The sequence below is a fragment of the Diceros bicornis genome, chromosome 37 (genome assembly GCF_020826845.1).
Source record: "Diceros bicornis minor isolate mBicDic1 chromosome 37, mDicBic1.mat.cur, whole genome shotgun sequence".
NCBI classification, from domain to species: domain Eukaryota; kingdom Metazoa; phylum Chordata; class Mammalia; order Perissodactyla; family Rhinocerotidae; genus Diceros; species Diceros bicornis.
This window is the reverse complement of record NC_080776.1, coordinates 19573550-19586006: the sequence shown is the minus strand read 5'-3', so window position 1 is coordinate 19586006 and position 12457 is coordinate 19573550. Positions and strand designations below refer to the sequence as shown.

The following is a 12457-nucleotide window of genomic DNA, read 5'->3' as shown; positions in this document are numbered from 1 at the left end:
ATTCTAGAAAATGAAATACAACCCTAATATAAACTATTTCTGAAATAGTACAACATAGCACAAAATTTTTTCCACTTTGAAATATAACTGATATTTCTATTTCAGAATACTTCAAATAAATCTATAATTTTAAAGCAAATCTAAGTTAACCATCCCTATGGCAACAAAGGAACTCTATTTAATCGTCTTACCTTCAAAGAAAAGGAATAGATTGTACCTGTTTAGAAGAATAATTAAAAAAAAAAACTTTCATTCTATTCCATATTTATTTTTAATTAATGGAGAGAGGAGAACAAACGTGTAGAAAAAGAATGAAAAAGACAAAAATAAAGTAAGGAAGTTACAGCACCTAGAACACAAACACAAAGATACCGAAGCAGAAACAGAGAACAGCATACAGAGAATATGTATCAAACTGATATAAAATTGTGAATGGAGATATTGTAAAGATGATTCAGGCACTTTGTGGTAACTAGTTGATTGCCAGGATTCTTTCAAATTCTAAGGATCTACGATGATGCAATATTTTTATATTCAAGGAATCATTTTTTGTGGTCTAAAAAATATCTGCACTAAGAATCTCCCTCTCTTCTTGCAAGATCCATCCTATGTGAAAGTATATTAATGTATACATTGAGAAATATTTAGTTTCATATTTTAATAGCTTATGTTATGGCAAAGATGGCCAGGGACTTCCAAGATTGTCTAATTGTAAGAAAGGCGTAATCAGACCGTCAACTTGTGCACCGTTACAGCAACTTAATTGCAACAAGTATGTAAAGACCAATACTTCTTTTAACTTCTTTCTTCATTTTCCTTTCCAAAGTCAAGTTAAAATAATTTAGATTCTGTTCAACTCCAATTGAGTTTCGGTCAATGCCAAGCACAGTACTGTACAAAGTGTTGTTTTAATAATAAAATCTGTAGACTAGACTGATAACAATGGGCCCGATAATCACCTATTTATCAGATCAAATGTGTACTAGGTTCATTTCAACTTGGCAAGAATGTTTTTCAACTTAATTTTCTACTTTTATCATATACATTACGAACAAATAACCCAAGAATATCAGTCAAAAGAAATAGTGAAAATATAACTCCCTGGACTATCCTTAGAATAAAGGAGATAATATACATGACAAGTTTTAGTTTCCCACAGAGACAAATCTTAGTTCCTGAAGTACAAATATGTGTTTACTGACATGTTTTCAGTATTCGTGTCCAATAAATACACTTAAAAGGAAGTTAAAAAAAATTAAGAAGAAATAAATCCTTAGAACACAGTTCAAGAAGGCCAAACGTCTGCAGTTATTTTAAAAGTGACACCTAAAAGGGAAGAAATGATAAAATGGAGCACACACTAAGAAAGTAAATGATGACACATCAGAAAACATTTATTATTCTTAGGAGACAAGACAGAAACTTTCCAAATATTAAAGTTAATGAGGAAATTTGAGAAAATGTTCTTTCAGAGCCAATCAACAAGACAGTGCTCTGATGGAACGGCATGGTAGAGAAAGCACTGGTCTATCATGAGACCTATTCTGAATTTCAGTCATACCATTTAGCTCTACGACAATGGGAAATTTTATTAACTATTTTAGAATTCAATGTCCTTCTCTTTAAAAAAAATGAGAATATTGGTTGATTTCTAAGTTTCTTTCACCTTTAAACATGAAAGTTTTCCAGGGAAATGGCACTAATCTAAAATTTAGAGAACTTGGTTTTAACTGTAGCTCCTTAGATAAGTTGATTACATTTACTTCATCTATGAAGTAAGTTTTAGACAAAATCATCTCTAAAGTCTTTTCCAGTTTCTACTTCTTCTAAGAATCATACTATGGGGGCCAGCCAGGGGTGTAGTGGTTAAGTTGGTGTGCTCCATTTCGGCAGCCTAGGGTTTGCAGGTTTGGACCCCAGGCGCGGACCTACACACCATTCATCAAGCCATGCTGTGGTGGCGTCCCACATATAAACTAGAGGAAGACTGGCACAGATGTTAGCTCAGCAACAATCTTCCTCAAGCAAAAAGAGGAAGACTGGCAACAATGTTAGCTCAGAGGCCAATCTTCTTCATCAAAAACAAAACAGAACAAAAGAATCATGTTATGAAAAAAAAACTCAGAATGGTCCCTGAGAAATAATGAGCACATAAACAACTCATTAGCTGGCTCTGACTATCCTAAGTAGCAGAGAGTAGACTATCCTAAAAGCAGCTCATGGGAGACATCTGCTGTTGAAACTGGGAATTTAGCACGTGTGTGAGCTACAGGAAATACGAGGGCAGAAATGAAATTTTGTTAATTAGAAGCAAAGCACTGTCAGGTTAAAAAGGAAAGAAAAACAGTTTTCATGAAACCCATCAACTTCCTGTGTGGCAGAATATACACAGTAGGCCACTGAATTACATATGAAATATAAAATCACTAATAGGAAGAATTAACAGCTGACAACGAAGAAACAAAAAAAAGGAAGAGACCGTCATGAGTAGGACTCTTTACACAAGCCAACAGTTAATAAGGGTACGCCTAAAAGAATATACTTTCCAGGGGCTGGCCCAGTGGCGCAAGCGGTTAAGTGCGCGCGCTCTGCTGCGGTGGCCCAGGGATTGCCGGTTCGGATCCTGGGTGCACACCGACACACCGCTTGGCAAGCCATACTGTGATGGCATCCCATATACAGTAGAGGAAGATGGGCACGGATGTTAGCCCAGGGCCAGTCTTCCTCAGCAAAAAGAGGAGGATTGGCAGATGTTAGCTCAGGGCCAATCTTCCTCACCAAAAAAAAAAAAAAAAAGAATAGACTTTCCATACTAAAATTATATGGTTTCCTGATAAGAATTAAAAAAAAAACACCAAAATTCTCTGGAGGGCAATAATAAAACCATTTGTTTTGGTTTTCAATGGTGTCTAAACTCTGGAGCAAAAATAAGGAAAGGTTAGGGTCACAGCTTGGCTAGAATGATATGCCAAAGATAAGAGGAAGAAAATAGAAAGGAAGAAAACAGAACTATTCAACTATTTTGCTTCCTTCTTTTCTCTTGCACCTTTTTAGACCAGAAAGATAAAAAGCAATGTTGTGAAGGCTCATCAAGATGCAAAATAGGTGAAGACACTGGCTGCCTTAAATGAGTTCAAGTCTCTAAGCTGAATGAATCACCACCCTGAAATAGAACTTGTAGATGTAATTATGAAACCACTGCTGACAAATCTGAGGAAAAATAGAAAATGGCAAAGGTACAAAAAGACTAAATAGCTAAATATTCTGATGTTCAAAAAGGGAAAAGAGAGATAGGTTTCAAGAAATTAAAAGTGGGGGCCTCTACTGCAGATCTTTTGAAAAAATGTAGAAGAGCTTAATATACAGGTTTTGTCAGATCTTAGAAAAGGAATCAATGAACACTTGACACTTCTATGGATTTACTAAGAAACAATAATGACCAACTAATCACATATCCTGTTTCGGAGGTACCATACTAGTAGATCTGTGTAAACACCACGTCTTTAGGATTTAGTGAAGATTTTCTAGTATCTTTGTGAACAAGTTGGACAAATGAAGGTTAGAGGATAATACAGTGCAGATTAGTATTTGTTTGAAAAACCTCATTCAACAAAACTAACTGGCATAAGGATAAACCAGTTAGCATGCTATATGGGTCTATGCTTTGCTCTGTTTAATTCAACATTTTATTTTATTTTTTAATAATTTTTATTTATTTATTTTTTTCCCCCAAAGCCCCAGTAGATAGTTGTATGTCATAGCTGCACATCCTTCTAGTTGCTGTATGTGGGATGCAGCCTCAGCATGGCCGGACAAGCGGTGTGTTGTTGCGCGCCCGGGATCCGAACCCGGGCTACCAGCAGCAGAGCGCGCGCACTTAACCGCTAAGCCATGGGCCGGCCCTAATTCAACATTTTAATCCGCAATAGGAAGAAAATATTTTACAGCCTGCATAAATGGATTAACTTCCTATCTGGGATGTTACGGAGAAGATCCTGTAACTAGTTCACAATGGATATTCAAAAAATACTTGTTGAATTATATTACAGTCTTTACAGCAAAGGTTCACTCCCAGGAACTTGGGGTAGAAAATCTATAGAGACTAAAAGGATCCATGAGACATTTGACTCTTCAAACATGTACTCTGGGAACTTATTTTATTGTGTAATTTCATCTCAAATAGGCTATAACAAGCAGTGTCCAAATAGAGCCAAAAGAAGTACTTTTAATTTTCCTTTGTTGTGTGTGTGTGTGTGTGTGTGTGTGTGTGTGTGTGTGTATATATATATTTTTTTTCGGTGAGGAAGATCAGCCCTGAGCTAACATCCATTCCCATCTTCCTTCACTTTATATGGGACACCACCACAGCATGGCTTGACAAGCAGTGTGTTGGTCTGCACCCAGGATCCGACCCTGTGAACCCCAGGCCACTGAAGCAGAGAATGTGAAATTACCCACTAGGCCGCCGGGCCGGCCCCTCCTTTGTTGTATTTTAAGATAAAGTCCCTAAGCTAAAAGAAACAGTAGTATTTGAGATCAGAGCTAAGTAGACAGTAAAAAGAACTACTGGAAGAAGTGCTCCTGCATTACACCACTCACTGTTACCATTACCACGACTAACACACACCTAAATAGCACTTACTAGTGCCAGACTGTTCTAAGGGCTTCAGATATATTAATTTGCTTAATCGTCAAAAAACACACTTTTCAAATAAGTACTATTATTACACCATTTTATAGATAAGGAATCTGAGGCTCAAGGAGGTTAAGTAACAAGCCCATAGTCACTCAGCTAGTAAGTGGCAGAGCCAGGATTCAACCCAGGCGATCGGTTTCAGAGTGTGTCCTCTTAATCACAACTAAAGGGCATCTCCAATCTTTAAGTCCAAAATAATTTTTTTACATCTGCAAATTTTTCACTCTTTTGCATTTAAACAAAGCCTAATACCTTTTACTCTCTCATTAAAGAGCTTCAAGAACTCTACAACCTGTTTAAGAGACAGCACCTCACCTGAATTACGAATATACATGGAAAGAGGAGTAACGAAGGAATTATTTGGATTTAAAAAAATTAAGTGAATAAGCAGAAATGTTAAGAAAAAATAAAGAGAAATAATAAAGTTGTTTTATTACTTCTCAAATAGGTTCTCAGAATCCCAAGAGACTTGCTTTTTTTTTTTAGATAAACAGTACTAATCTTATTGTTAAATGGTCTTCAGCCTGAACCTAGATATATTCCTCAGATATTTTAGTTTCTGACTACAAAAACAAATGAAATATAAATAGAATCGGAAGTTAGAAATTATTACCTGAATAGAATGAACCCAAGTGATTCTACTGCTGCCCTCCTGACATCGTCATTAACGTCACTTACCTAGGAAAAATGTTAAAGGATGATTACATTACACCATACATTCTATTGTTGGAGTAAACTGCTATCAGAGGCCTACATCATTCAAATGTAAATTAGACCTCATTACTATATTATTCCTTTATCACAACATCTTTCCCCAATTTAGAATAACTCATCTGAGAATTTCTTCATCTCAGATTTAGAAGCTTTTAAAGCTTGGTGAAGTTTAAGATTTGGGGCTATTTCTAAAGACTATTTCACAGTTGCATTATAGCTTTTGCGGGCTACACTGAAAATCTAACCATTCCTTCAATGTTATTTTCAAAAAAGTATATCCTAAGTTCAAGCAAAATACAAATATTTAGAACATACCACATACTGCACTGATACAGGATAAATTATTAATAAATACTGTAGGATGTGAATATCTCTGGGAAGAATGAGTTAATAATAGTTCTAAATCCTTTCTGCATGGGAAGATGACCTTGAGTTTATCTTCTCCCAGCACCATGATGGTAGAAACCTACTGAGTTAAGACATATGCGGAATGCCCACTATGTTACCAGGCAATGTTATTTATTGTTGGTAAACTATACCTGGATTGGGAGGACTATGAGTGGAAAAATCTTGTTGAAAAACATGGGCATTGGCTTTCCTGTACAATGTGTCTCTTGTAACAGAGCATGTCCCTTAGGGGTACCTGGAAGCTAACTTCACAGGCTGCGCACACTCACGTGGTCTTGTCCCATACAAATGAGGTTGCCCCTCAGAGTAGGGTTTCAGAAGTTGCACCTGAATAACTTTAAAAACTTCCATCCCTACTGACATACTGTTATCCTGCCCTATATCCCTCAGAAAAGCTAACTGAACCTGGTGCTAGGTTATGGCTGATTGTGTTCAGTGAATGAGAATCTGAACCTGAGACCACCATGGCCCACTGGTGGTGGCCATGCAGTGTGGGTGCTGCAGTCACCTAGACACTTAGTGTCCATCTGCAAACTCTCCCTTCCACCCCTATCCCCAAGAAAGGTCAGAGTACTTACAGCAACATGTAGCAGGCGTCGAATAGCTTTGTTGTTACCTGAGCCACAATAAGCCATGGCTACGGTATACATTCCAGACCGTCGAAGAATTGGGTCCTAAGAAAGAACAAGTCAACATCAATTAACAACTTATCATTTCAAACAGTAACTTCTACAGTCTAACAGGCATAGCTGCATCCACCAGGAGAGTTGGTTTTAGGTACTAAATGATGAACTCAAGGAGAACTGTTTGCGGTTGGTAGTTTTCTAAACGAATGGGGCAATAGGAGACTCTAATACAGGAGGAATTAACTGCTTATAATTCCCAATATTCTGTGCAACATGCCTGTGCCACCTCACACTTTCTAGAAAGTATAAACTGAAGTCCAACACTAACACTCACTGCCCTATGACACAACTTCCATTTATTAAAGGAACAACAAAGAAGCTCACTTCTAATTCCACATTCTAACTTGCTTTTACCTTATCATTTGATTTTTGGGCACTGAGCGCTGAGTGAAAGAGATATGGAGTCTGACAGTTGAGCAAAATAATTAACTGTTTTATCAATAAACCATAGCAGTGGTTTTTTTAATCAGACTACAGAGGACAGTATTACTTACATTGACTACCTACCATACACAATACCATTGTAAAAACAAAACAAAACAAGTCAATGGAAAAAAAAAAAAACGCACCCAAATAAATAAGTATAGCGATTGGCACTATTTTTCCATGAAAAAAAACAAAGAAATAAACTTTATATCCTATTAAATGACTATAAAATTATTCCATAAACATTATTTCTAAAAGAAATCAACTTTGAAATATCTAAAGAACTTTTCTGGATCTGCATATCTGAAAATCACTGATCTGAAGCTTTCGTTAAATTTAAAATCCTTAAATTACTCCTGTTCACCTCTTCTAATCAGCATTTTTCTTTCCTAAATTTTATTTGGCTTTGTATGTCTTGCAAGAAGTTTTATCAACAAATATAGCTAGCTGCTCTGAGGAGAACAGAGATAATTCCCAGTGAAAGTAAGTGTTTCTGTAAATGCTGGAGATAACTGGAGAGAGAGGAAGGGCAGGGAGAAGAGGATAAATAATGTGGTCTCACCTTATCACGGCAGAGAGATTCAATGAGAGCATCAGCCTCTTCCATCCTCCCATACATTACTAATGCAATGCCAACTGCAAGACCACGCAGAATCTTCTCATGTTGAGTTTCCTGTGCATAGCCGACCATGTCCTCAATAGCCTGGGCATTTTTGGAGCCCAACATAACCAAACCTAGGGCCAGGCCAGCTGCTTCCCCTAGTGAGTTAAACATTAAAGAATAAGAGTTATGTATGTAAAGTCAATAAAACATATCCTATTGGAAGTGGCACCTATTAGCATCAACTATCAAAACAACCATTAGCTTCTGACAGCATTTTTTTCAAACCATCTGATAAAAAGGAGGATATTTTATGTGGAAGTACATCCATATATTTATAGTTGTTTCTTTTAAATCCTGACAAAATGCACCATCAAATCCTACAGTGACTTCAAAGAAGACATTATAACAACATTTTTTCCACATTACCATCAAGCAGTATAGATAGCCCCATGATACAAGTAGATTACTCTAATAAATTTCTATTTGCAGAAGTCTGTTATACAGACAGACACACAGGATATACCATTTAAAAAAGACTATATATCACAAAACATATTTTTATAAAATGAGTTTGACAAATGGGGAAAATTCCACTCCCTCTTCAAGTACAGAAATCCATTAGATTTTTAAGGTGCAATAGAATATAAGTAGAAAACAAATACTACAGTTACATTAATCAATCCTAAAGTTTGTTATCTTTAGAAAGAATCACTTACCCGTCACAGCATCATCCTGATAAAGGTTTGTTTTTAGCAAATCATACACATCCTGGCGTGCGGTCCCCATGGCAGCCAAACCAAGGCCCAGACTGCCACCGTGTCGAACGATCTAGGGAAAAAGTATGAGCTTCATTGATTTGGAACACTGTGCTTAAAATCCAAGCTTTTATTCTAATTTCAAAATATATTTTGATATTAAACATGCAGAGTGGTTGGCCTAGTGAGAATGACCAAAGAATCTGATAATCAGAAGGCCAGTGGTAACCTCAGGAATTTCAGTTTCAAAAGAATGGTGCTTGCTGATGCAAAATAACAGTGAGTCGAGAAGTGAATGAAAGAAAAGAAAGTAGAGAAAGAGTACAGCTCTCTTTCAATGAGTTTACATGAGAAGGGGAGGAGAAAGATGACAATTAAGAGGGAGAAGCAAGTATGAAGGAAAGTTTTTTTAGGTGAGACTTGAATATGCTTATAGACTGAGCAGAAGAAGAGAAAAAGGTATCTACTGGAACATGGTTGTGAACGAAGTGAGAGAAAATGGGATCAAGAGCAAAAGTTGGTCTTTATTTGAACACGAACACTTTAGTGGTCATCTGTCATTTTTGAATGCACAGTATCCTTTCACTGAGACAACACTCCAATCTTGCTTGAGGAATACTCCTCCCCCACTGGTTAGAGTTTTGCTGGGACTGTCATTTAAGAAGCTCCCACCTTCCCCTAGCCAAACTGTGGGCCTATGACCCAAAGGAGGCCAGTCGGATGCTCCTTCTCTGGAATTTTAGTCTTTCTTAAGTGGGATGACCCAGGGACCAAAAACATTTCAAATTCCTTCATCCTGACAGTAGGGCCGCAAAGATAGCATTAGATCAAATGATCACGAAGGTCACTTATAGTTATAGTTACAAGACTATAAGGTGTGGGGACACAATGTATGTTTTACAAATATCTAGTACTTTATTTTGCTTGTCACACACAGGGTTTAAAGGACTGAGATGTACAATTTCAGCTTACAGAGAATGAAAGGAAATTACCTTTAAAAAAAATTTCTATGAGAACAGTACTGTTTGGAGAATTCCCAAATGCCTCAAAATTTCTATTCACTAAAATAATTTGGCAAATACAATGTTTTCCTGGACTCTTATGTAATGGAAATTTAGTTTTCCATTCTAACACTTACATCGTTGCTGGCATTCTTAAGCTGGTTAAGCAGATAGTCAATTATATCACCACCATGATTGGCATGAATAAGACCTAACGCATAGAGACCTCCACCTTCCTGATAGGCTGATCCTGGAGAGGTGTCCTTGGGAAGATATGTTGCCATTAACTGTAATGCTTCCTTTTCATGACCCTGTAAATTTTAGCCACAACAAAGGCGTCAGTAAGAGAAAGTGAGAAGAAAAAGACACAACGTTTTTTAGGATTACTGCCTTTTCTCCACAATGTTCACTGCTGGAAGAGGAGGAGCAAGTGGGGCTTTCTCCTATACAACTTCATCACTCAAATGACAGGAGAATCTTTATGAGACTCAGTCATATGCTGTTTAGACACAGATGCTTCAATTTTTTTCCCTTGTTTTATAACATTTCCCCAAATTCATCTTAGACTACGCAAACAAATTATTTCAATCCATCCTTTGAGAAATGGCTTAGATAGTCTTCACAGGAAAAGAATTTCCACCTTTTATTAAAAACAAACATATATATATATGCATTTAATATCTTACTTTATCCCTCCCTGTGAGAGGACTGATCCAATTTAATAAAATGTACTTGTCAGTGAAAAAACTTTTATTTTTTCTTAACTCCAGAAAACTTGCTTCTGTTCTGATGCCTGTTCACACTGATCAGTGTATATTACCTTATGAATTACACCCAAACTGGCTGTAGCTGTAAATTTTGCCCAGTTAGTGGCTCTGGCCAACCATTCCAAGTTATCTCTGTAAGAAAAGAAAATTTAGCAATACTATTGAAACACATTTCATAAAGCTTTTTATAACACTCAAGTCAAAGCATTAAAATTTTACCTTGAACTACTACAAATCATTTTACTTTATGAGTCTCAAGTTACTGCTGATTCTATTTTACCCCCTAAGTTGTTCTTAATATTCTGAGAACTTTTTTTCCTTAATGCATGATATGTAATTCCACTGTGAACAAAAGCAAAATTATATTAAATTTCTGTGCTTAATACTTATATATTATGTATAGCTAATATATAAGCCAGCTAATACAAGCCAACTAATAAAGGGAATTAATTTTACCTTAAAACAAGTAGACAAATGCAATAAAAAATACATAAAATAGCAAAAACAGAATTTAAAAATCAGGACTGGCAGGCAGGGGAAGCTCTCCACGTCCATGTAACAATGTCAACAGAGTCTCTGTTAAAGATGATTTTAAACCAAAGTGGAAACTTGCAAGCAATATTTACCTAAGAAACTGGTCACTGGTAGTCCCACAGTGCATAAAAGAGTTTGCTATAACAGTTGCTGTGTGACATACAGAATTCCGTACTGCATCCTAGAAAAACAAATAGATTTTTTTCATTGGCAAAGTATTCATACATACGCAAGCTCATTTGTGAACACGAAATCAGAGACCCTATTTTGTGGTGCAAACATAAATAAACTGAACTGATATTTGAAATATGGATCTTGGATATTTCTTTATAAAGATTAAATAGCTTGTTTATAAAAACAAGCAAGTCAAATAGAGTTTTATTTGTGGTTTTAACTTGAGGTCAGTAGTAGCTTTTAGGTAGGTTAACCTAGGTAGTAGGTTTTCTAGTTTTTGGTTTCTGAAATCTCTCTTCAGCATCTTGCCCAAGGTCTCCAAGGTACTGGGGTAAGCTGAGGAGCAATGCCGCACCTCTTCTGGCCCTGCACCTCTGGCAGTCACCAAAGTAAATCTGTTTATTTTTAATGAGACCATATTATAAAGATTAGCTTCAAATAATCGTCATAAATGCAAATTACGTAATTCTGTGTCTTTGCCATTTGTAAAAATTGTATTAAAAGTTTGGAAAAGCATTATTACATATGCTTCAATCAAACAACTGTTTAGCAATGGAATAGTATATGGCTATACAAAAAGAATAAACGACTTTGGGAAGGGGACTGGGCAAATAAGACAAGGAAGGGAGGAAGATTTTTTATGCTATATATCTTTTCATATTAAAACATTTTTTGAACCAGATGAATATATTACCTGTTCAAAAATTAAAATTAATATTAATAATTGTTAGGATCAGTATCTCAACAAAGGTTACAATGACAAGGTAAAAACCTCTGCTCTCAAGTTTGTAGTTTAGTGGGAAAAACAGACACACAAACAAACTATATTAGTGTTCTGATTGTGCTATTTGTCCAAATGCTACAAGTATATATTAAAACAAAAGTTAGCTAAAGAAAACGGAAAAAAAAAAATCCACTAAACTTCCCAATGAGACACTAGCACAGAAACAGGAGCTCAATCAATATTAATTCCCTTTCTTTTTCAACAATTTCAAGAGTTTCTCCCATTATTATTTTTACAAAACTTACTTATTTCCTTGATTAAGAAGAAAATGCAACAAAGTATTCAATAAGAAATAAACATAAGTACTTACATTCAACAAAGAAATAAACATAAGAAAAAAGCCTCCAGGGCTGGCCCCATGGCTTAACGGTTAAGTGTGCGTGCTCCGCTATTGGCGGCCTGGGTTCATATCCCGGGCGCACACCGACACACTGCTTCACCGGCCATGCTGAGGCCGCGTCCCACATACAGCAACTAGAAGGATGTGCAACTATGACATACAACTATCTACTGAGGCTTTGGGGAAAAAAAGGAAGAGGACTGGCGATAGATGTTAGCTCAGAGCTGGTCTTCCTCAGCAAAAAGAGGAGGATTAGCACGGATGTTAGCTCAGAGCTGATCTTCCTCATGAAAAAAAAAAAAGAAAAGAAAAAAGCCTCCATTACAGATGAATTTCCTACCTTTGTGTTTTTTAGAATCATGAGATCTGTGTTATTGTTTCGTATTAAAAACTGCAGATGTAACTCAATAGCCATTTCACCACTTAAAATTTTAATCATTTTCAAAGTCTGGTCCTTGGGCTCTGGACTCTGCCAACACAAATAAACAAGAATGAAAATTCATGTATCTCTGAAATTCACTAAGCCAACTTTATTTTAACAGCCTTAAAACAGTGAAATTTATAGTCC

The 12457-nt window shown here is 36.3% G+C and overlaps 1 protein-coding gene across 1 annotated transcript in view; it reads right to left on the bottom strand.

Annotated features, from left to right (window-relative positions):
• PSMD1 (proteasome 26S subunit, non-ATPase 1) overlaps positions 1 to 12457 on the bottom strand; it is a 92779-nt gene that overhangs the window by 60773 nt on the left and 19549 nt on the right. The window contains exons 9-16 of the mRNA XM_058533188.1: positions 12230 to 12358; positions 10684 to 10772; positions 10111 to 10189; positions 9428 to 9601; positions 8251 to 8362; positions 7493 to 7689; positions 6397 to 6492; positions 5310 to 5374 (exon numbers count right to left, since the gene is read on the bottom strand). Coding sequence (XP_058389171.1) covers positions 5310 to 5374; positions 6397 to 6492; positions 7493 to 7689; positions 8251 to 8362; positions 9428 to 9601; positions 10111 to 10189; positions 10684 to 10772; positions 12230 to 12358 — 941 coding nt within the window. The remainder of the gene's footprint in view (positions 1 to 5309; positions 5375 to 6396; positions 6493 to 7492; positions 7690 to 8250; positions 8363 to 9427; positions 9602 to 10110; positions 10190 to 10683; positions 10773 to 12229; positions 12359 to 12457) is intronic.